At 43.6% G+C, this 23,498-nt stretch overlaps 7 protein-coding genes across 7 annotated transcripts; 2 read left to right on the top strand and 5 right to left on the bottom strand.

Moving 5' to 3' along the window:
• Positions 1-7,475: 7,475 nt before the first annotated feature.
• On the bottom strand, positions 7,476-7,973 carry BDR25DRAFT_285334 (uncharacterized protein; the record flags this gene model as incomplete). Its single annotated transcript, XM_033688175.1, has 1 exon — positions 7,476-7,973. The coding sequence occupies exon 1, from the start codon at positions 7,935-7,937 to the stop codon at positions 7,476-7,478; it is 462 nt and encodes a 153-aa protein (XP_033548581.1). The 5' UTR covers positions 7,938-7,973.
• A 625-nt stretch (positions 7,974-8,598) lies between these two features.
• Positions 8,599-12,086, bottom strand: BDR25DRAFT_324891 (FabD/lysophospholipase-like protein; the record flags this gene model as incomplete). The annotated part of the gene is made up of 9 exons (XM_033692185.1): positions 8,599-9,379; positions 9,449-9,684; positions 9,718-9,874; positions 9,905-10,031; positions 10,190-10,255; positions 10,316-10,942; positions 11,006-11,592; positions 11,641-11,877; positions 11,926-12,086. The coding sequence occupies 9 exons, from the start codon at positions 12,084-12,086 to the stop codon at positions 8,599-8,601; spliced, it is 2,979 nt and encodes a 992-aa protein (XP_033548582.1).
• A 4,671-nt stretch (positions 12,087-16,757) lies between these two features.
• On the bottom strand, positions 16,758-17,708 carry BDR25DRAFT_303175 (protein get1). The gene is made up of 3 exons (XM_033689954.1): positions 17,607-17,708; positions 17,317-17,503; positions 16,758-17,227 (listed from the first exon to the last, which is right to left on the bottom strand). Exons 1-3 carry the CDS (start codon positions 17,691-17,693, stop codon positions 16,875-16,877), a joined length of 627 nt encoding a protein of 208 aa, XP_033548583.1. The 5' UTR covers positions 17,694-17,708; the 3' UTR covers positions 16,758-16,874.
• Positions 17,709-17,852: 144 nt separating this feature from the next.
• BDR25DRAFT_22623 (uncharacterized protein) lies at positions 17,853-19,058 on the top strand. Its single transcript, XM_033685195.1, has one exon. It carries the CDS (start codon positions 17,927-17,929, stop codon positions 19,043-19,045), a length of 1,119 nt encoding a protein of 372 aa, XP_033548584.1. The 5' UTR covers positions 17,853-17,926; the 3' UTR covers positions 19,046-19,058.
• A 13-nt stretch (positions 19,059-19,071) lies between these two features.
• BDR25DRAFT_285340 (uncharacterized protein) lies at positions 19,072-20,204 on the bottom strand (the record flags this gene model as incomplete). Its single annotated transcript, XM_033688177.1, has 2 exons — positions 19,791-20,204; positions 19,072-19,740 (listed from the first exon to the last, which is right to left on the bottom strand). The coding sequence occupies exons 1-2, from the start codon at positions 20,070-20,072 to the stop codon at positions 19,072-19,074; spliced, it is 951 nt and encodes a 316-aa protein (XP_033548585.1). The 5' UTR covers positions 20,073-20,204.
• Positions 20,205-20,274: 70 nt separating this feature from the next.
• Positions 20,275-21,288, top strand: BDR25DRAFT_354238 (uncharacterized protein; the record flags this gene model as incomplete). The annotated part of the gene is made up of 9 exons (XM_033695274.1): positions 20,275-20,339; positions 20,378-20,399; positions 20,463-20,545; positions 20,583-20,706; positions 20,742-20,773; positions 20,805-20,862; positions 20,945-21,060; positions 21,092-21,213; positions 21,239-21,288. 9 exons carry the CDS (start codon positions 20,275-20,277, stop codon positions 21,286-21,288), a joined length of 672 nt encoding a protein of 223 aa, XP_033548586.1.
• On the bottom strand, positions 21,235-22,718 carry BDR25DRAFT_22627 (uncharacterized protein). The gene has a single exon (XM_033685199.1). It carries the CDS (start codon positions 22,351-22,353, stop codon positions 21,325-21,327), a length of 1,029 nt encoding a protein of 342 aa, XP_033548587.1. The 5' UTR covers positions 22,354-22,718; the 3' UTR covers positions 21,235-21,324.
• Positions 22,719-23,498: the final 780 nt, after the last annotated feature.

Genomic DNA, 23,498 nt, shown 5'->3' on the forward strand with positions numbered 1-23,498 from the left:
TTGCAGCAAATTGCAGCAAATTGCAGCATTTTGCAAGCTGGTCGCGCATAGGGCAAGTGCGCGAGGGACTCGGATCGGCAAAACAAAAAGCCGAGCAACACGAGTAGAGCAGAAAAAAGGATCGATAAATCAACACAATCAATACAAATCAATCAATCATCCATACATCACATCCAAACCCATCATTCATCTCAGGAAGCCTAGAAACAGTGCTTCAATCTGACAATAATAAAGTTTTTTTTTTATTTTTACTTTTTTTTTTTTATTTTTTACTTTTTAAGCTTTACTATACTATTCTCTAGCTCTTTTTTTTTTTTATATAGTGCTAACAGTAATAGATACTCCTGCCTGCACACACACACACACACACACATATATAGAGAGAGAGAGAGAGATGTCTCTCTAGCCTTCCTTCTCTACCTCTAGCGCTGTTAGTGTAGGCGTTTTTAACGTCCTTGTGCAGTCTAGCAGCCTAAGGCGCATTTATGTTACTTTTTTAACTAGTTTTACTACTAATTAGTAGTTTATTTAGTATTTTAGTATAAATATATAAATTTTTTAGCTTTTTTATTTTCTTCTTATATAAAATGCTAATTATAAATAAGCTAAAAAGTAGTATATAGCAGCTTTACTATTTTATAATATTAATGTTATTTTACTTACTAGCACTAATCTACAGCTGTAGGTAGTAAAAGTTGTGTGTTATAAAAGGTACTTTTATGTAGTTTTAGTTTAAAGTTATAGTTAAGTTTTAGTAACTTTATATACTTATTATTATAGTAGCACTACTAGTGCCTTTTTTTTTATTAAGTGTTATATATTAGCTAACTTTTAGGCTAATGCCTACACCTTATGCATATAGCAGAGCTGTAGTCTGCATTATAACTACTATATATAAGGGGTAGTAGCTTTTTCTTTTTTTATATACTAAATAAATAAACTATTTTTTTTACATATTTTTTTCTTTTAATCTTGTAATAAAAAAAATAAGTGTGTATAATAAAAAAAATAAAAAAGATAAGCTTTATATAAAAGTGTTATTAGTCTAGTTAGTTTAGAGCATTTTTGCGCACAGAATCTAGCTAGTCTACAAATGCTTCTATCTAGACAGAGAGGCAGTTAGTTAGAACTAATAATTAAAAAGCCTAGTTTAGTGTTTTTTTTATATATACATTTACTAAGTTATTTTTACTATTAATTTACTTAATTTTAGTAATTTCTCTTTTTTTATATAATTTATAGAGTAATATAATATTAATTATAAGTTACTTTTTACTAGTAGTGCCTAGCTTAATAAGGTAATTATATAAAAACCTTAAATCTATGTAGATTACTACTAGAATTAGTAGTAGTTTAAGCGTTTATATAATTTACTATAAAGTTGTACTAAGAGTAATTATATTATTAAACTTTTTAACTATTTTATATAGTTTACTAGTAAAAACACTCTTAGTTACTTTTTTATACTTAGTAGAATTCTAGTGTATAATGTTACCTAGTATTTTAAAGTAGTTGCTTTACTTTATATAGTTCTTATTACTTAATATAATTAAAAATTCTAGCTATAAGCTAAGGTTTTTATTATTAGTAAATAATTTATTTATAAAAATAAACAGCTTTACATAATTAAGCTATAATAGTAAAAAGGTAAAACTACACTTACTATTATTTATCTACTATTAGATTTATATATTAAGTGTGTTAATATTATTATGTAAAAGGTCTATAGTTTATGTAGTAATAAAAAAGTTAAATGCTACCTTTAGTTAATATATAAATATAATATATACTTTTTTTATATATTACTTAATATATTATTATGCAGCATTCTTGTCTTTTAAGTTAATTATATAAAGGTAGCTTACTTATCTTTTTTAAGTAAAAACTACTATGTTATATATAAGCTTAATTCTTTTACTATTAAACTTAATAAGTTACTTCTTTACTAGAATAGTCTTACTTTTTATATAAAACTTTACTTTTTATAGTTTTTTTTTTTCTTTTTATGTAAAATTTTTTATTATAATACTTAAAGTGTTATATAAATGCTTCTAGTTATTTCTAGAGCCTATATTGTGCATATAGTGCATATTTGCCTAACTTTCTAGAATATCTAGAAAAATGTCTATGTACTAAGTTTTTTAGATATTTAGCTATTAATATAGATTAATAAAGATCTTTATTTTATTTATAAAAATATTATATAGTTAACTTATATAGTTATTATTTTTTTTTATACTTTTTAAAATTATATAATTTTATTTACTAAAAGTTTTTCTTTAGTAGTTTCTTTCTAAGGTAGAAGTTTATACAAGTTATAATGTAGTATAGATTGTGCAGGTGGTATTAGTAGTGTATACACTACTGTAGGCAGTAGTGTGTACAATTAAGGGTGTAGAGCAGGCGTTAGGTAGAGTAGCATGTATTATTTATATAGTAATTAGTGTAGTGCTAGCTAAAGTATAAAAGCAGGTAATGCTAGTATATTTAGTGTTAATAGCAGCATTATGTTTAGTCTACTTTTATGCAAAGCCTTATATAGTAATAAAGGTTATGTATAAAGCTTTTCTAGTACAATTGCCTTTTTTTATGCTATATTATACAGCTTCTAGGCTTAGGTACCTTTAGTGCCTAGCTATAGTGTAATTTCTTTATTCTCTAGCACTTATATAAGCTCTCTTTTAAACATGTAGCTAAGTGCTAAGAAGTCTTATAGTGTCTATTCTTTAAAATCCTCTATGTATACACTTAAAAAAGTAGCGCCCTTTTAAGTTATTATATATAGATTAGTAATTATGTAACTTATGTATAATTAAGTTTATAAGCTTATTAGAGCTTTTAACATATTAATCTTATTATTCTAGTACTCTAGGCTAGTCTTATTCTGTAGTGTTACTTTTAATATCTTTATGTTCTTTATAAGTTATTTATATAATAAAAATTATTTTTTATTCTTTTTATTATTACATAGAGTTGTTAGTTGCTAATAAGATTTTATTATAATAGTATAGTTAATTACTTTTCTAGTAGATTACGCAGGTACTGCTGTTATCTAGCTGCTAGGTTGTACAGCTTTAATAGCTTTAGTGTGCGCCTTACACTATCTTCTCTTTACTTTGTACAGTAGCAAAGCTTACTATGCAATGTAAAAGATTAATTTACTATCTTAAAAAATAAGTAACTAAATAAAGTACTTTATAAAGTGTAAGTGCTTTATTATTACTTTTCTTAAAAGATAAGTAATAAAACAAAGTGCCTTATAAGGTGTAAAGTTAATTACTTATGCAGTAGATTACACAGGTACTGCTGTTATCTAGCTGCTAGGTTATGCAGCTTTAATAGCTTTAGTGTGCGCCTTACACTATTTCCTTTTTACTTTATACAGTAGCAAAGCTTGCTGTGTAATGTAAAGAATTAATGTGCTATTGTCTAGCTACTAGGTTATACAGCTTTAGTAGCTTTAGTGTGCGTCTTACACTATCTCCTTCTTACTCTATACAGTAGCAGAGCTTGCTGTATAATGTAAAGAATTAATCTACTATTTTATAAAATAAGTAACTAAATAAAGTACCTTATAAAGTGTAAGTACTCTACTATTACTTTTTCTAAGAGATAAGTAATAAAATAAAGTACCTTATAAAGTATAAGTACTTTATTATTACTTTTACTAATTTACAGTTAATTAAATTAACTACTAATTAGTGTTAAATAAGCTCTAATAGCTAGCTGCTTATAGTATAAGCACTTAAGTAGTAAAAGTAAAAGTAGTGTACAGTGTGCACAGTGTATAAGGTAGGTAAGGTAAGAGTAACATGTTTTTAGTTTTATTACTCTTGTCTTTCCTCTGTACAGAGGAAAAGGGGGATATCTAGATGTTCGCGCACAGAGGTTCGCGCACAAGCATCATGTGACATAGATACGTGATCCTGCTCGTGCGCGATCGCTTGTATCTAGGCCGCGACGCTGCTGCTGCGTACAGACACTTATAAGTTATAGGTATTACCACACTTCTAGTAGTTACTATAAATAAATTAGTATTATAACTTTTAGGCTAAAATTCCTGTTATTAGTTATCTTAAAAAAAAAATTTTTTTTTTTTTTTTACATTTATAACATATATTATTACTTAGGTAAAGCTTTACTATTTTTTATAAATAGCTGCTTGTTCTAGTGCCTTAAATACATTAATATTATTTTAGACTTTAACCTACTAGTATTCTATAGAGTATTTATTAGATTTATAGTTGCCTCTGCATTACTAGCAGAGGTTCTTATCTAGTCTGTTTAGGATTTTAGGTCCTGTTAGACCCTACTCTATATGCATTGCTTTTATAGTTAGTCTTTTATCTTTATTCTTTTAGTTAACAGAGTCTAGGCACTTTCTTTTATAGTGTTCTACTTTTCTATAGTTAAGGCACACTTGCTTTTTAAGCTATTTTTATTATTTATTAGTTAATAGTAGCTTATTACCCTTTTTAAACTTACTCTTTTTCTTAGTTAAGCCTTATGTATGTTTAGCATAACTAAGATCTATTAGTTTACTATTAAACTATTAAGTCTTCTTTTTTCTCTAAAACACCTTAGGTTTCTAAAGTGTTATGCTAGAGCGTTTTTCCTAAAGACATTTATAATGTTAGTTATTATATGTTATTACTTTTTTTATGTATTCTTTAAATTTCTTTAGTTTACTATAATACATAAATTTATCTTTAACTACATTAGATAATCTGTTATAAAACATTCTTCTAATAGCTACTTAATTAGTCTATTTACTAATAGCTAATTATTTGCAGAAGTAAGCTACATATAACTAGACTAAGCTTTTTTTTTATTAAAAAGTGTTTATTTTATTTACTGCCTTTTTTTTTTAATTAGCTTGCTTATAAATTATTATAAAAGCTTATTTAAAAGTGTTTATGTTTTAAAAGATTTTTTAAGTATAAATAAAAAAAACTTTTCTAGTTACTTTATATTTTATCTAATTATCTGTGTGTAGTTAAAACTAGATAGTAAAAAGTCCTTCTAAGTAAAGCTTTATTTATAAGATTATTTCTTTATTTATTTAAAAAGCGCCTTTATTATATTACATATATAAGTAGCATTAAGTAAAGAATAGCTTAAGGTCCTTTACTGTGCTGTTAAATAGTTTAGGTAGGGCTAGGTGTAGTAACTTCTTTAACTTAATGCTAGTTTTTTTTTTAGTAATGTTACAAAGTTCTGCAACTTTTATATAAAAGGTATAGATTTATTAAATATAAAATTGTTACATTTATTATTAAAGCTAAGCTTTAAGTGCTTTAATTTTTTAATAAAAATATTATATTTATTAGTTTTATTTCTTCTTATTTCTAGATAAGGTTTTGCTAGTGCTAGCTACACTAGCTCCTGCTATGCTAATATTAAAGAAGGTGTAAGAGGCTATACTTTTAAAGAGCAGTAATTAATGTTATAATTCTTACTCTAAGGTAATAGTAATTCTAGAGTACAACAGCCTATATATGTGTTAGTAGAAGAAGGGTAAAAACTTAGCTAGATTAGGTGTACAGTCTGTTAAGCAGAGTAAGGGAATTATTAGAGTTTAGAAGGCAGGCTATAGTTTGTCCCTATAGCTGTATAGGTAGCTAGGGCGTACTAGTTAGGTAGACAAGGGTTAGAGGTATATATAGTGTAAGATATACAAGGCAGCTTAATTTTTTTTATAAAAAAGTTAAGCTTTTTAGTTTATTATAAAGAATAAACTAAACATTAATTATAGCTTTTTAACTATAGTTAAGATTAAGACTATATACATAAATATTGCATGCATCTGCATGCGTTGCATGTGCTGCCTGCACTGCCTGCAACAGCCTGCAACGCCTGCATTGCCTGCAATGCTAGGGTCCTTATTAGACAATGCATTCTGCTAAGCATCTGTCTGTAAGGTAGCGCTATTCTTTGTCTGTCCTGTCATATAGTCCGCTAATCGCGGGGTTAACCGTGTTCCATCCGATATGGCCCGGACTGTGTAGAACAGCGAGCTGAGTCATTACGGTCCGTCCGTTGGCCGTAACATTATATTAGAGAAAGCAATAGTCTAGTAGCATCTGCAGTAGTCTTTGCAAAAAAAAAAATAGCAAGATAAAAGTATGTTAAAATTACTAAACCCTAAATAATAATACTGTAAAAGACTAGTATTTTTTACTAATTATTTAGAACATTATAAACTAATTAAAAAGAACTAAGCACTTTACTAAATTTAACATCTAGGATAGATTTAATAAGATAAAAATTAAGTAAAAACATAAATAAATAACAGCCTTTAGAACACTAAAAAGACTTTATAAGCTTTTTATTATGCCTTTTAGACTAATAAACATGCTTATAACTTTTTAAAGAGTTATTAACACAGCTCTAAACCCCTATCTAGATATATTTATATTAGTATACCTTAATAACATACTAATATATACTAAGAAAACCTGTAATAACTACATATTTAAAGTAAAACTTATACTTAAACGCCTTAGATAATACAGCCTATATCTTTAACTAGAAAAATATAAATTTAACATGTAAAAAACTAAATACCTAGGATTTATAATAAATTAAGAAGAAATAAAAATAGATTTTAAAAAGGTAGCTAAGGTACTTAAATAGCTAACACTAGAATCTATTACTAAAATTAAAGAATTTCTTAGACTAATAGGTTACATACAACAAATAATTAAAGACTACTTAAAAATAGCAAGAATTAGTCGTGCGACTCCTCTTTTTATACACAGGATAATAAGCTAAAGGGGATAAGCTAGTTAACAGTTATTGCTAGAATGGGTATAGCAATTGTGATAACCTTGTCAGCCTCTATTTATAAGTAAAAGGAATTTCTGTAGGGACTTGCGTTATTAGGATAGCAGTTATGGATTTAAACGTCATTTCTAGGCTAGTAGGGGTTAGTATGCAGATGTCAATTTGCTATTTCCTTTTTAGATATGCCCAATGGCGATTGAGGTAGTGGAAGATGCCATAGATATATTTCGTTGGCGCTGTGTATTAGTTACATAGCTAAACCTAGGAGCTTAGCAAGTTCTCAGCAGGTTGGGCTTAAATTCTAATAGAGGGTAGTTGGCAACAGTGCCAAGCACATAGAGAACGTCGTTATTCGTCTGATATAATCTTTCGTGGCGTATTGAAAAATTTGATAAGACTCTATTTCAGTGAAAGGGGTCGACGATACCGTAAGTATCGTGAAATCATTGATTTATACTAGGAGTTAACTTTGGATAAGGTCTTCGAACACTATATTGCGAATAGTTATCATAATATCACGTATCGTGCTATTGAGAGTTGACGAGAACTTGTTCTGATATATTTTAGTGTAAATTGACATCATTTAGGTACTTGATAGTATGATTTGGTGCTTTATGTACCAAATTGTACTGAAGCTACTACCTTCAACGCCCTGCTTTAAACTGTTTGGCGCCTTCTACGGCACTCACCTAACTGACACGGTCTTTGACAAACAGCTCAGCCCTCGGCTTCAGTTTCGTCTTGTGCAGATGGAAATCGTCCACGGTGCCAATGCGCAGGATACTCTTTCCCGGAGACCCGACACGATACATGAGCGTGCCACATGTGGAGCAGAAATAGTTGGTCATCAGCTTGCCTGAGGCAATGGTGCGCGATTGGCTGTAAGCTGTCAGGTTGTCGCGGCCGCGGAGGTGGGTGAGATGTGTGTCGGCGATGGTGAAGTTCGAGGCGAACATAGACGCTGTGATCTTTCGGCAGTCGGTGCAGTGGCAGACAAAGGTGCTGACCAGGCCGGGGCCTTCGGTGGGGAAAGCTAGCTGTACGGCGCCGCAGAAGCAGGTTGCCGTTGCGGAGTCTTCTTTCGACCATCCATCGTCGGCACCGCTAGCTAGAGGAAAGTAGGGCTTGGATTTATCGGCAGTGGCGGTCATGGTAGCTTACTTTTGTATTGTGGTGCAGTGTGGTTATGGTATCTGGTGTTGATGATGTGAGAAGTTTACTACTGTTTTAATGATTCTATTCTGCGCCAGAACCGATGTTTAATAACCGGGGCCGGCCAGTATCGGCGGTTTGCCCTACAAGACTAGGGCTTGATACCGCGTCGAGGAGTACCGAATTGATCCGAATATAGCCGTTTGCTTACATATAGATATAGATATAGATATAGACAAGTAAGGAAAATGCCCTTGCAGTCATATCAAACCGGGTCTTCATCCCTAACTGGCTCTTCATTTCAAACAAGCCTTCTCGTCCTAACTTGGCACCCACACCTTTCTCGCAACAAAGCGGTGCAGTTAGAGTCGCTCACTTCATCGGCTTCTAGACCCTGAACGTCGCGAAATTGGTACCCCCCGACTACTCCGGCCCTGCTCTGCAGGCGCCTGGCTTAATTAACCTTAGCCACAGACAGTCTATCTCGAGTCGATATGATTCCCGAAACCGCTGGATCCAGTAGTTAGAAGTATTACGGTACGTATTCAAGATATAACAACCTCGCCTAATGAACTAGAAGCTAGTGCAATCTTGCCATGCCACTTCAGCCACATGGTGTTATGGTAACTAGCTGCATTGCAAATCCTTAGAAGTCTACAGTTACCAAAAAACCTTGTTAAGGACCTTACGCAATACTGATTTTCGCTCCCTCTTACCATTACTACCTCTAACCTTAACCATCTCTGGTTCCTCTATAAGCTCTAAGGTATCCTCTCTACTCTTGCTCAGAGCGCTTAAGGCATCTATTTTGGCTCTAACACGCTGATATTGCTCGCTGGAGTGACCAGAAAGATTCTGAAGGCTAAGGAGGGCTCGCGAGTATATAGTTTGGGCCTTACTATACTCTCCTTGCTCTGCGTAAAGATCGCCCATATTCTCAATGGTGTTGAGCGCTGGGCGATACGTTTGAACTATTTTATTGCCAAGTGCTTCTTCGTATCCTTGCAGCGCCCGCTCGTACATATGCTCCGCCTCGGCCGGCTTGCCTTGGTCTGCGTAGAGAAGACCCAGGTCGTTGACCGTGGTCAGTGTTGACATGTGCTTAGGACCGAGTGCCTCCTCCCTCCCTCGCAGCGCCCGCTCGTACATGCGCTCCGCCTCGGCTAGCTTGCCTTGGTCCGCGTAGAGAACGGCAAGGTTGTTGAATGTGGCCAGTATCGATGCGTGGCTGGGACCGAATGCCTCCTTGTGCCCTCGCAGCGCCCGCTCGTACATGCGCTCCGCCTCGGCCAGCTTGCCTTGGATCCTGTAGAGGATGCCCAGGTTGTTGACCGTGTCTAGTGTCGACGTGTGCTTGGGACCGAGTGCTTCCTCCTTCCCTAACAGGGCCCGCTCGTACATGTGCTCCGCCTCGGCCAGCTTGCCTTGGTTCTTGTAGAGACTGCCCAAGTCGTTGACCGTGGTCAGTGTCGTCGTGTGCTTGGGACCGAGTGCTTCCTCCTTCCCTCACAGGGCCCGCTCGTACATGTGCTCCGCCTCGGCTAGCTTGCCTTGGTCCGCGTAGAGGATGCCTAGGAGGTGTATAGCATTTAGTATTGTCTGTTTTTCTTCGCTGCCGTCCACGTCTTTATTAAAACTCGTCTTAATTTCCAATCCCGGCCCTATCTGCCATTTTGCCACCCGCCAAAAGCACGCTTGGGCATGAGGAAGAAGTCGACGTCGGATGGCCGAGTAGTCGTGAGTTGACTGTTCCGGTACAGCGAATCCAACTACCATCACCGCTAGCCAACCTAGCTCCAACGCAAACCGTTCACCCTGGGAATGGTGCGCCCATCGGTGAACGACTGGATGCGTCGCATGGCTGGTCGTTTCTTCCACCTCTTCGATCAGCGAGTAGTTTCGCAGCAGCTGCATCGCTCTGCTAAACTCGAGCTCGCTGCTTGCAATATCTCCAACCCACTCCCACAGCATCATCGCAACCACCACAGAGGCCTGGCATGCTGCTGCAAACAAGCCGTACCACAGGTTCTTGTTTTCAAGGAACGACCATAGGAGTAGAAGGTTCGCCGTAGCCTTGTGCTTGTCACGTATCGCTTGGTAAGAGATGGCCTATGTTGTCCACACGCTGCGATCCGGGTAGTCTTGAAGTGGTGTGTCGCCCGTGAGTTTTAGCTCCATCAGCTCGTCCATTGCTGCTCATAGAACGCGAGATAAGTCGCTAGCCCCATCCTGCTCTCCTGAAGATACGCACCCGCCTGTGCAATCGCTAGGGGTAGGCCGTCTAGTAGCTCGAGCAAGCGCTCGCTATTCGTCGAGTCTGTAGCTAGACCATCAGCTTCAATGGTTTGCATCAATCTGTCTACCGTCTTGAGCTTACCGTACTTCCTCCTGTACCAGCTCTTAAAGATAATCCGGGCTTGGTCTTTGGTCACCTTGCCCAGCTGCTGCGGGTTCCATAGCTGCTCTAGCTTCGCCAATCGCGTTGTGACTAGAATAGAGCCGTGGTCCGCCCCTGAGAAGTAGCCCCTGACGTCGTATGCATCAGGGTCTTCACCCCACGGATTGTATTCACGGTCGACGTTGTCGAAGATGAGCAGCCAGGCGGTGTTGTCTGACTGGGCAAGCCAACCCACGACGTCCCTTACTACTGTAGTAACATTGGCACTGCCATCTGCGGCATATGTCCTACTCATCTCAGAAATCTGCCCTTGAGGAATCCTTGTTGCGCAGCTAGCAATGCTTCGTTTAAGGCTGTCCTCGCTTCTCCCGTCTAGCCAAAACACTGAGCTGAACTGGTGCTGATGCCGCCGCGCGAACTCGATGGCTAGCTGCGTCTTGCCTATGCCCCCAAGGCCATGGAGGACCTGTATTTTCTGTCGGTGGCTTTGTCCAAGTCTAGGCAGAAGGACCCGTTCGAGCTCTGCCATCTCCGCCGGCCGGTCCACAAACTGGCTCACTCTTGGGACACCCTCAAGGCTAAAGCCAGTTCGATATTCCCCAAAATCTACAAATAACTCAGTTCTATGCAAAGCAGGCTAGGAATTAAGAACAACATCTGAGAACGAACATGATCTTCCTGCAATGTTGCCTGCACACGACTGCATGTGCTTGTACACTTCCTGAGACCCAATATACCTTCGTGTGGCCGCTGCGATCTCCTTGACCTTCTTTGACTCTTCTAGTCCAATGTCCTCCAGCCCGCGGAGCACGTTGAACCGGTAATACCGACCAGTACTATCAAGCCGCGACCTCTCGCGCCGGAACCTCTCTGCTGTCTGCTCTGTCTCCGTCGCAATTGCAACTAGGGTCTCTCCGATATGGAAGACATCGTCCCGAAAGGGCTTAAGGGAAGGCACACCGGTCCCGATTGAGACTAGACATTTGACTCTACCATCTAGCAGTTCTGGTCCCCATACCAGCTGCGCTTGGTCCCACACCTCCCGTACTGGGTTGTTCGCTCCCGTCGCGCCGTCCACAAACTCCTCCCCGAACCGCCCGACCGCAATCGGGTCAAAGAAGGACGACGCCGCCGAGGTGGCCCGGCAGGCCTCCCATATCTTCGCGCTGTTTACGAGGTCATTGTTCCCGCGCGGCGACTTGTAGCTCGTGAGACAAACCGTCTCGCTAGTCTCTTTGCTCGTCACGCACACAAATCTACAGCAGTCAGCTTACGTCATGTGGGATGTCCCAGCATCAACTTACACTTTGCAGCTTGCTTCGGGGGCATCTTTGAGTAGCGCATCCTCCTGTAGGCCCTGCCCTTTAATGGCCTCCTTCACAGCTTGCGCCAGCTCTTCCGAGTTGAACCGTCCCTGGACCTTGCCCTTGGCCGTTACCCGGTGTCTTGTCTTGCGGAATACCCGGTCCGAAAGCGATAGGTACGCGGCGATGCAATCGGCAATGCTCATCCTCAGTCGGCCGAGCATAATGGCGATGAGCCTGGTTGGTCAACACACATGTCTCCAGCTTGTGCATACAGCAACTCACCCCCCGGTGCTCGTTCCGCCGATCATATCGAAGTAGTCACAAGGCTTCGACGGCGCGTCTGGGTTCACTGCCTTCATGAGCTGCTCGAGGATCATCAGTGCGGACAGGCCACGGACGCCGCCGCCGTCGAGCGCGAGCAGGCGGAGCTCGGTGTTGGGCATGGCATGTGGGTAGTAGAAAGCGGGATTTGACTAGAGAGATAGCATACAGGACAGCGTCGGAAGCAGGAAGAGAAGGGATTGCGTTCACTCCACTACATCGTAGCTACCTCAGGAGGGAACGGCTGAAGCAGCCTTGACGTCGCGGCGCTTGCGGCTGGGCTGGCCAGCTTTTTACCAGCCTTTCGTGTTCTGTAGGTCGTCTGTGTGGTGAGGGCGCAAGGCTGACTGTTGTCAGCAGAAGCGTGGGTAGGACCTCTTGTCTCTGGTTCGTCTCCCGCCTCCGCTCTCTAATGAGGTCGAGATAGAGTTTCTTGAGCTGATGCACTTTCGTGTGCCGCGTCTGGCGTGCCTCGGTTCCATGCATGGTTTGCCGATCATTACAAAACCGACAGCTCGACAGCACACGATGGTTTCATCGAGTCCGGCCTGTCGTGCATCGTTGGAATCGGAGCCATTTCCTCATAGCGATGGACGTGTTTCTTACATTTCAATGTCCGCCCGTCGTACATCGCGAATGCAGGCCTCATTTCACACCAATCTCTCCTGTACTCCTCGGTTAATGTGTAGCGTTCTAGAGGCGGCTTGTTTCAAGTAGACAATCCGCGCAGTTCTCTCCACCACTGTTTCCTACCAGTGTAGTAGGCTTCGATGCAATAAAACCATAAACTCTACTCATGCTTGAATAATCTTGAATCCGTAAGGACAACTTATTGTACAGCATTAACCTTCCCGGTCAGAAAACTGCGTAGACATGCAGCGTTTCGGTGTGATCACCCTTAAGACGACGAGTCCTTTCTTCCCCCGAAGCAGTCCCCTCCTTCGATCCTCCGCAGCGTTGCGATGCATCCAGCGATACGCAGCCAGTACCACTACGCAGCATAGATGCATCACAGACGACCCCTGCCTCTTATAACCCTATGACTAGCCGGACAAGGTAGAACCGTGAAAGGACAGCTTCGCTAGCCGCGAACCAGCACAGCGAGGCGCAGACAGGCTCAGGTTCGTTCAGCTCACCAAGTGTGGTGATGCCACAACCTAGATAATCTTTTATTACATTAAATAAAGAAGTGTCTCTTCAATCTTGATTTATTAAAATAGCTAGGAGAAGGATACATCAAGCCGCCTTCGCTCCTCGATCGAATAGAAGATGGCTGTCAATGACAAAGTCAACTCTGAAGTCACAGAGCAGGACCTTTTCCTTGTCCTTTCTGTGCACTAACACATGTACCTTAAGCGCAAGGCAGAAAGCTCGTGACCAAAAGTCGCCACACAATAGGTATATACAATATAATAACACTGCCGTCGTTGTATCCACAACCTACGGCTCGTAGCATGATCTGACCAAGTAATTCGATGATATTGATATTGGCTATTCCGTAGTAGAGAGTTAGCTGATTCGGTAGGGTGAACTGCCCCGTTGTAGCAAAAAGCTCTATTTCAACTATAGAGTCGCCCCATCCATCAACGAGCCAGCAGACGGTGGGAACAAACAAAGCTCTTCAGCGACGCAGAGAATGCTCGCCGGTCGTGCTTCACAGCTCAACGAAGAGTAGAAGACTAGTGGAAATGCATCCATCTGGCGGGAAATATACGCTTTAATGAGACGCCCGGATCTGCCACGCAACCTTGATCTTGATTGCTGGCGCGATCCTTTTGGCAAGAAGCAATATAAGCTGCGGACTCACTACCTTAATACCATGATTGACTTCGTCCAGCAGGCGCCTGCGAAGCGCTGCAGGGTAGGCGCGGGGTAACAGTGTCACAGCGTGCAAATCTAGAATCGGTTGTGTATTGTGCTTTGCAAAAAGCTGGTTACAGTCAAATTTTTCCGGAGAACGGCCGTGAGAAGGTACAACAATGCTAAAACAAGAGATATACTTATGCAACTCAGCAATCCTCTGCAGCAAGCTGCACTGTTTCTTTCTTTCATCTTTGTTTTTAGTAACATCTTCTTAAGATTAAATTATAGTTTACTTTCTAGTTTTGCAGATTGTTGTTCGTTTTCTTTTTACCTGTGCGCGTGCCAATGGCTTGGCAGTGAAAGCCGTGCGCAGAACTCCTAGCTATTGGTTGTAATTCTGACTGTAACTAGCCTTTTGCAAGGCACAATAAGCTACTTGCGACACTTGCCTCCCTCGAACGCAGTTGCGGCAGAACTCTGCAAAACATCACTATTGTGGGCATGTGATTTGTTGCGATGCAGGAGGTTACTTCTCTATCGCAGTCTGAGTTCACAACACTATGGTTGGAGTGGGTCCAGGATGCAAGCCAGCCATCCACCTTGCAAGTGATGGCAACATGAAGTTCCAATGACCTGAGTTCCTTTTTTTCTTCTTTTTCTTCCTTCGTTTCTTTTTGATTCGTCCGTGCTTAAATACATAGCCCAATAAGCCTCTCCACGGGAAGCTGAGACCCTTGGTCACCTTTGTAAAGTTGGAGCAAGAAGCTCTTGAAACGTCCAGCCTCAAGTGAACCAGTTGCTTCTTCAAAAGGCCGACTCCTAAGTGCCAGTTAAGCCCCCATTCTTTCCTCTTGTCGACACATCAGAGATACTCATAGCATTTCACCGCACTTTGGTACCAGCGAAACATAGAACTGAAGCCTTCTAGTGTTTAGCGTGGTTTGACTTAATGCAATAGGCGTTGATCTAAAAGTACTGCAAACTGTTCAGCCCAGCTTGTTCTCCACAGAACTGAATCTTTATGTACCCAAGCCTATTCTTACTGGTTTCATTCGCCATGTCCTCTAGAGTCACCTTATCAGTCTCTATCCATCTATGCGTAAGTATAGCGTAGGGTGGGATTGGATCGTTGCCAACCAAATCATTAGTGGGCTGAATCTGCCATCATCGTCAAGTTTGAAAAGATGCACCGCTGAGCGCAGAGGCAAACGTTAGCAAACGGTGGGAATCAGCATTAGTAGGGCTTGGAAGCAGTTATGGCGGGCCGGGTTAATGAGAATACCGAGTCGACCTAGTGAGGTTAGCTAGTGAAGAAGCAAAGCAAGGGAAGTACAGTAAAGATTCAACGCGCCGAAAAAGTGTGGTCAGTTGTTGAGATCAAAAGAGTTGTAAAACTCTGGGTTTGACGGATTCTCCGCAGCCCAAGGGATTTGGCTGCACAGCCCGAACGTTGGCTCTGTGACCGAAGGCATTTTTTGGAGGCATACCGTTGACCGTGCCTTTCTTCAGGCTCCTGTGCTCTGGCTTCAAGGCCCCTCTAGCAAACCAGGGCTGGCACCAGTTGTGTTTCCTGTAAGAAGAGAAGCCACGGTCATAGGTTCACTAGCCATATGCTTAGGTTAGCCCGCTTCCATGTATCAAATTACACTGTTATCATTCAGTAGGAAGTCCGTGTGGCACTTAGGAATGACTAGGATCACATCGCTTTAATTGGAAGGCACTAATCAGCATAGCGATGTTGCATTAATCAACCTCATGCGGCAGCCTGAGGTTAATAGCGGCTTCTTAGCATTAATGGGGACGTTTAGAGGGTGAAGAACTGCCCTTTTTGCATATTGGGAGTGACGAGAGCGCGATGTTGGGGCTGTGGTGGAAGCACCCTACATTTCCACGAAGAGGAGGCCCTCCATAAACCAGGCGACGAGATGGCAACTGCAGCGTAATTTTCGGCTGGGACAAGTCCCGAGGGTCGAGGAATGGCACAATCACACGTCTCACACAAAATCAAGTCGAGTGCGATATGAATGCGAAGTCGACATTGCCCTAAAGATAAAGTACCCGTAAATCGTGCATGGGTATGCAACTAGCTCTTCGACCGTGTGGCCTCCTTGTTGGATGACCTACACCTACCTCAGGAGAACACCATCCCCACTCCCCTTAGTTTCAAGCCTTAGAATATCATATTCGCTCCTTAGCTTTCTCGCACCCTCTCCTATTCTCGTTCAAATTGATTTCTCACTTCCATCTTATTCTGTTATCGTCTAAGTTTATCATGCTTGGCTAAGCTTCGATGAACCCACTTGTACATCTTGTAGGCGAAGAATTCTCTATTGAAATTAAATTGAAAGGTGAGTTTTGACGAGTCGTCCGTCTACTTGCTAATTAAAGAAGCTGAATCGAGAAGTATAAGGACACCGAATCGATTCCCGCTCGCTGGAGTACTTTCCGGGTTTTAGAGTTCTCTAGGAATGTTTTCTTCTCGTATAGGGTTTTGCTACAACCTCCATACTCTTAGGCGAAGCATGTTGGATAACGAGTCACGTGTGCCAAGATGCGCTCGGCCCTCGGATCAGCCCCTACTCTAGCGCCATTTTCTCTCCAATTTTCCACGTCGAAACGCTCACCCATCCACCAAAATTCCTGCTCTGCAAACCCCCTTCAAGCGAACCGTACATCAAGCGATTTGATATAACTTATGGCTGGGCGGTCTATCCCACGAATATTTGTTACACTAAGGAAGTCTTCCGTTCTCTGAGTGTGTGGAATTTGCATTTGTAGTTTCACAGAAGCTGGCCCTATCGAAGACTTGTTGATCAGACTCCTCCAAGATCAGCGAGTTCAATTTGTGCGCCTAGAACAAACCCCAAGATGACCTGCCAAGGTCCGTCCCACTCGTGTTGCAGTTTCTGAGCGTTTGCGCTGAGGATTTTGCGTCAAAAAGTGGGAGACATCAATAGAATGACACCACCGGAATTTAGACTATTTGTTCATGCATGGCTAAGTAATATTTGTTCGTTTACGTCGTGAATACCCTACCTCATAGCATTCCCATGCAATGAGAGGGTTGATGGGAGGGATTTCCCCCCCGTGTCGTGTAAAGTGCTAAGCTACAATTCCTTCTTGCCCTCCTTCACTGGCTCAGCTTTGTGCGTCATAGGCTCTCCCATCGCGGGGGGCGCCCGAGTAACTAGCATATACGTCGCCGTCATAGCCTCGGCGAGAAGCTCGATAATGCTCGCACATGCAAGGCCCCAGACGTTGATGCTGACGCTTCCAACGGGCGCGCGGGGAAAACTCAATATCCATTCCACATACCCTGGCACCCATCTCTCGGGAATCCAAAACATTGGCGTCTTCGAATGCCAGAATTGCAGGGCAAAGCGGAGGCCGGTGGTTGAGAGCCAACGAAGCGTGGAGATTGAGCTGAAGAAGGTGGTTTGGTGGGCGCGGAGGGAGCCATCTGGACGCAACCATGTCAGTTATTGCAAATTGCAAGGTTCTAGGGTAGTGGTGCTGGGCGGTGTTTGAAATGATAAAGTGAGTGCACACCTATTTTCTCGAACTCGGATAGAGCTTTGTCGTGCTCTCGTCGCAGCTTCGCCCATCTCGCGAAGTCATCTTGTGCGGAGACGGCGTTGAGTTCGCGTTTTAGGCGCACGATTTCTCGTTTCAGAGTGCTGGCTTTAGCAGTGGAGGAGGAGGTTCGCGTGGGGAATTTGGTATAGAGGATCCATAGCTATTCCTTTATCAGCATATGGTCACATGGCCTAGTGGGCTGTGCAGAGAAATTTGAAGTTGTGACTGTGGGCTACGATGGAAATGGAGATGGGGAAGCGTACCACTTGGTTGATCGTATTGGCACCCACAGTGTTGATGATGTGGAGAAGGAGTTGTACTACAAATACAACCAGGAGAAGGGATGGCATAGTAGTGGTTGTGAGAGTTGGTCAGCCCATGGTGGGAAGTTGGAATCGTGTTATGTCATGATGAATTTGGCCCGGCCCGCTGTCATCAGTGGTCCGTGCACATGCTTACTCTACTCGGGCTTTAGTGATGTTCAGGCATCATCTCAGCATCAACTCAACATCCACCTCAGCTGTTCTCTGAAATATCACTCTGGCCGCTCCTCGATGGGCATTCTTCTTGAATTGAAGAAGCCATGTCGAAACTAGATGATCCATTGTCCACAAAACTCCAAGATGCAGCCTACGACACCTTAAACGAATACTTTATCGAGCATCAAGATGAAGTGATTAACATTACGGTCCTTCCACCGGGAATGCCGTTCGACTCAGATGTCCTGATCATGCAAGATGGTCCGACTATGGGTGTCCCCAAATCCACCCTAGTCTTAGCCTTCCTCCGTGCGAGGCGAATATTTCTCGAAGCGGAGAAAGTCCTTAGACTAGAGGCGTCGCGGGTGATTCTTCTCTTCGACCCTGAGTACATCACAGCCACAAACCTCCGTAAAAGGAGGATCCTTGGCTTGGTGGCTAAGAAGTGCGAGAGTGGGTGGGACGAGTACAAAAAGACACTGGGCCGGGAGACCATATTTCTCAACAGCATCCTGACCTCGCCACTACACCGCCAATCAAAATCTCCTACGCTCTGGCACCATCGCGCATGGCTCCTGGAATTCATTTCCTTAACAAAACTGGCCGAGCCTTCTCCAGATTCATTCCTTCTCTTCGCCAGAGCTGAGCTCGATGCTGTTCTTAAGGCAGGGGAGCAACACCCCAAGAACTATTACGCCTGGCAATACGCTCGGACATTGTTCGAAAAACTCGATATCATGTTCCTGGACGAGACCGAGCACTTCTGGAAATCTGCATATCATGCATTTCTTACTACTTGCGCTTTACTCGTTAAAGCATGGTGCTGTAAGCATGTCAGCGATGTCTCGGGGCTGTCGTTTTTGTTTTTTCTCCTCCCAAGGTTGAAATCAGTTTCGCGGCGACGACGTATTGTTAGGGACGTCTTAGATTACACGGAGAAGTTACGACTGGACCAAGAATCATTATGGACGTTCCTCCGCACTACACTCGCAAGTGCGGTTTTGGAAGGGGAGCGAGACGCACTGACCCAGCAGTTACGCAACTACCAGTTGGAGAGGATTCTCGGAGAACAGGGTAAAGACGAAGAAAATAGAGTCACCGCGGCCGTGAAATGGATTGATATGTACAGTATTTCATTACTTAATTCCCCATCCGTTGAAACAGGAAGTACAGAGAAACCAATAGGGCCTTCGTCAATCATGAGCACAGAATCGAAGAAATAGCTGGTCACATCTTCCTCTCGTCCTGTCTACAAACTAAGGCACACAGCCTTTTTACCAAGGTCAATGGCCATCCCAGAAGAAATTTTGAAAATAAAACGGACAATGGCCAGTCCCTTCCCTTCGTCCTTCGCGTCTCGTGGATCTTTAGATATACTTCGTCTCCTACCAGGAATACTGGACCCCGAGCCTAAAAAAGGAGACTGAGGGTTAGGAGAGCGTGCGGAATTTTCCGATGAAGCGATGGACCTCGGCCTCTGCGACTGCCCTGCATATGTGATCGGGGGCGTCGTTTCTATGGGTGGGGGGAGCGGTCTTTGGGTGGTTGGTTGGGCTGGTGCCTGGACCTGACTCCCCACCTCATATGTTGTCAGGAACTTTCCCTTTGCCAGCAAGCGCGTCATTGAATCTTGCTCGAATTGATAGTCTAGATTGTATGGAGTATCAGGATTTCCGTATGCCCGTAGGTGAGACCACTCGATCGAATATACGTCGCGGAGGTTCACGTAACTGTCCCAGCGCAATACAGCGCCCCCGGCCAATTCCAGGTTTGGAAACCTCTTTTTCGCCTTCTTCGAGTTTGCGTCTGGATGGGGGGGCGTTGGTGTGATAGGGAGGTACCAAGAGCGGCGACTCGCATGGAACTCGTTGGCTTTGCCATAAATTTCATGGAGCTTCTTGCCTTGGAAGGATGTTATCTGACTACAGTAAGTACTCTGCTATATCTTATTCTGCTGACCTTACTAACGACGTGAAAGTGCACTATGCTCGCTTCATGTGCCGGTCTTGAAAGAATTACCACCGGATGGTTGTAGATTCCTTCCTCCACCGCACCTTTCCCATGAGCCCGTCTAACAGCCCTAGGAGGCAGTTCGTCTTTCGGCGGCAACCAGAGTATTCGGCCTTGCACAATCTCCCCTTCTCCAACTGCTCTTTCCTCTCTCTGGCATGAAGATCTTCTAGCCTGAGTGGTTCTAGTTGGTGATGTGTTGGGCAGGTACGGATTCCTGTTATTCTCAAAGTATGCCATCGTGCCTCGAGCAAATGATTCAATGGCTCCTCAATTTCAAATTTTGCCCCCTCAACCTTCAACCCTCCCGACTTATACTTGCCTCAACTGACTGTGCCGTGTTGTTCGCGCATTGTCGCGCACAACAACAACCTGAGCCCCTGGCATGCATCACTCTCACATGGGATCGCGACCCCACTCCAGACTTGCCAAATAACGGTCTATGACGCCTTGCCAAACCAAGATGCCACAGCCTATCCTCAGCTACGATGACAGCGGAGTCACCGAGTCGCGATTCGTTTAGCCAATCATATGCACCGCCACAGTGCATTTAGTGTGGCGAAAGCAGTGGCTCAGCCGCACGACGGACCGCAAACTTAATGCATTATCCAATCCTCCCCACGAAAAAAGGAAACTGGCGGTTCACTACAGCCCCATGGACCCAATGGCCTGGGGCTGAAAGGGTTTAAGGAGATGACCCTGCAACTGCTTTCGTAACCCTCTGAGCAGGGACAGGCGGAGATTGCGTAGTTGTGGCTGGTATAACCACACTGTGGCTACGACTTCGTACGCATACGAATCGAATCGCAACATTGGCATCGTTCGGATACGTCCACCTGTGGCTGTATTTTCGGCTCTTGATACTATTGGTTACGTATACCGCTTGTCACTCCCATGCGTGCGACGTAGCAATCCGCTCGCTTCCCACGGACACACCCTAAGTCCTCGATACGCGACCACCGACCGATCGAGGCTTCACGATGCGATGCACGATGGGGTCCGAAATACTACGCAAAAGGAGCGGAGTCGTGTGATGCAAACGTCATTCAATCATTAGTTGTCTATGTACCTGCAGTTCAATGATTCGTGCGCCGCATCTGTGGCGAGTGCAGACTTCCTTCACCGCTGGCCCCGTGCCAGCGCTTCGGTCCGGTCCCATAACCCTCAGGCGTCTATGGAGACCGCCGATCTACTTTCCTCCTTTCTGTCAACCTCTTTCCCAGATTGTGTGCGCTGGAACTGTGCCCCTCCCGACGCAGCGGAATCCCTCTCCTTCATTATCAAAACAGTCTTCCATGCATTTGGTCCCTGATCCCATGTGATCCGTCTATTCGCCAAAAATATCATAACGCTGCTCGTAATGCCCATTTCAATATCCGGTGTGACTCCTACCTCTTCTCAACCAGTTGAGACATTCCTGTTCCACGACCTGAGGAAATTATCTCCACCGCCTTAAACATCGCCAACCTCACCGCCTAATCACCTCCTTCCATTACCGCCAGAACCCACTCAACCTTTCGCCCATTCCTGAGGCCATGACACTAAGCCTCCGGCTTCCACTTCTCTCCCTCGCCGCTCCAGGCTTACCGGTCTCGATCCTTTCCTCAACACCCCTCAGCTCAACTTTATAATGCTGGACCTTGGCCCCAATGCCTTCAAGCTGCCGTACTGGATTCGCAACATGCCGGTCCCAGAGATCGGGACTCACGCTTTGCTGGTTATACCCATAGCTCTTTTGCAGTGGATGCTTAAAGCGTTCTGCATCCACGCGATTACTCCATTCAAACACCATCACTAGCGTCTCATCCTCGGCATTCGCTTTCTCGGAGTCCGAGTCTCTAGGTAGGAACATCGCCATATTCTTCTCATCGGAATTCGTGCTCTTTAACACGCCTTCATATTCGCTATTATATGAACTCGATGGCGACACAGGCTCGCCGGGAAGTTCTGTCCACGCCCAGAAATCCCGCACGAGGTCTCCGGGCCGACTGAAGCCGGCGGGGGCCGATACAGCAAGCATAGCGGAAAGAGAAGAACGCTTAGGATCCCAGCCAAAGCGCTTGCCGATGGCGCCTGCGACTGTAGCGTTTGGCGCGTTGACGACGATGATATCGAATGCAATTTTCTCATCTGGAGACGAGGAGGCAAGGGCGATGGCGGAGTAGTCAAGGAGGATGTGCTGGACGGTTGGGGGGTTACTTAGGTGGCGTAATACCGGTGAGAAGAGGGGTGATGTGCTGTTTTGACATGTTTCGCTAAGCGTGGTGACGATGATGGCAGTTTTGGGGTCCTCAAGACAGGGCGACCAGCTTGTGAAGCGTGATGGGTGCGACGTGTTTTCTGCGGCGTCGGTGATGTTGTTAAGTACGGCGTTTAGCGCGGCGTAGGGCGTGGGGTTGAAGGTTGAAACGGGAGTCTTGAAGCTGAGGGTTATGAGGCAGACATCGAGGAGCGTAGGGCTAAGAGAAACGGTGTTTACAGCGTGGTTGCGGTGGTCACAGGTTCTGCAGCAGGACGGCATGGCGATGGCGGTGGATGGCTTGAAGGATGAGTATTTGTGATCAGTGACAAGCTCCGAGATAAGCTATCTGTCGGCTTTTATGTAGTCCGAAGGGCTAAGAAGTTCGGGAGGCGAAATTTGTGGTCGTTTCCGGATGCGCGATGAGGTGGTGTGATATAGTGCAAGATGCGATTTCCTAGTTTGGAAGACTCTGGAAAGAAGTCGAGATTTTTTTTAATGCAGAGATTGGGAGTAAAATCCGACCAAGGTGAAGTCGAGGTTGCTAAACTATTTCGGGGTTGTGAGTGCAGAAGGATGGGGCTGTGAATGCTCGAACATGAATAGCGAGTGACGAGATCCGTGCTAAAGCGAGGGACGGTAAAACAATGTACGAGCGACGGTGTTGAGCGTTTCAAGTTGCGGTCGAGCACATATATGCTGTGCAAGTAAAATCGGAAGTTTTCCCGAACAATAAAAGCGTGACAGATGAAGGAGGAAGATGCCTTGCACCGCCTCCGGCTCCAGCGTCAGCAAACTTGCCTCCCTAATCGATAAGGACACAGACAACGTTGAAAGGTATATTTAGTAACAACGGCGATGGGGCTGAACAGCGGCGTTTCAGGTGGAGGGGGAAACGGGAAATGTTGACTTATAGTGGAGGGGAATATTTATTGAATGTCGGTGAGAAGCCGGATGGGGACTCGTGATGATGTCGACGATGACCTCGAGAGGGTTACGCGGTCTTGATCATCAAAGCGGCGAATGTTGAAGCTTGCGCGTATGGGAGTCAGCGGTCGTGAGAGGAGAAAGACGGTCTGCTCGTCGTGGGGAAGGACTGTGAGGATGCTCCGCCTCAAAAAAGGTCGTATTCATGAGAGAAGTTAGTTTTGACGCTAAGCCTGAGGTGTCAGTTCAAACCTTGAGTGGCGGTCACGTGGTTGCTGACACACCATCCGAAACCCTTGGAAAGTAGCAGCAGCCGCCTTCCCATTCTCTCGTCTCCTCCTGTTAACGTCGAACTGACCGGTCGATTTGCTCTCCTTCCATAGCACTTGCTCGAAATGTGGCCAGAATAACACGTGCTCAGTCATGGGGACTACCAAGTGCTTCAGCTTTCTGCGCTGCGGTTGGCCATTGTCTAGTCTTTAGCTCCCTTCTCCTTGAAA

This window comes from Lindgomyces ingoldianus, assembly GCF_010093535.1.
Source record: "Lindgomyces ingoldianus strain ATCC 200398 unplaced genomic scaffold BDR25scaffold_13, whole genome shotgun sequence".
Lineage (NCBI taxonomy): Eukaryota > Fungi > Ascomycota > Dothideomycetes > Pleosporales > Lindgomycetaceae > Lindgomyces > Lindgomyces ingoldianus.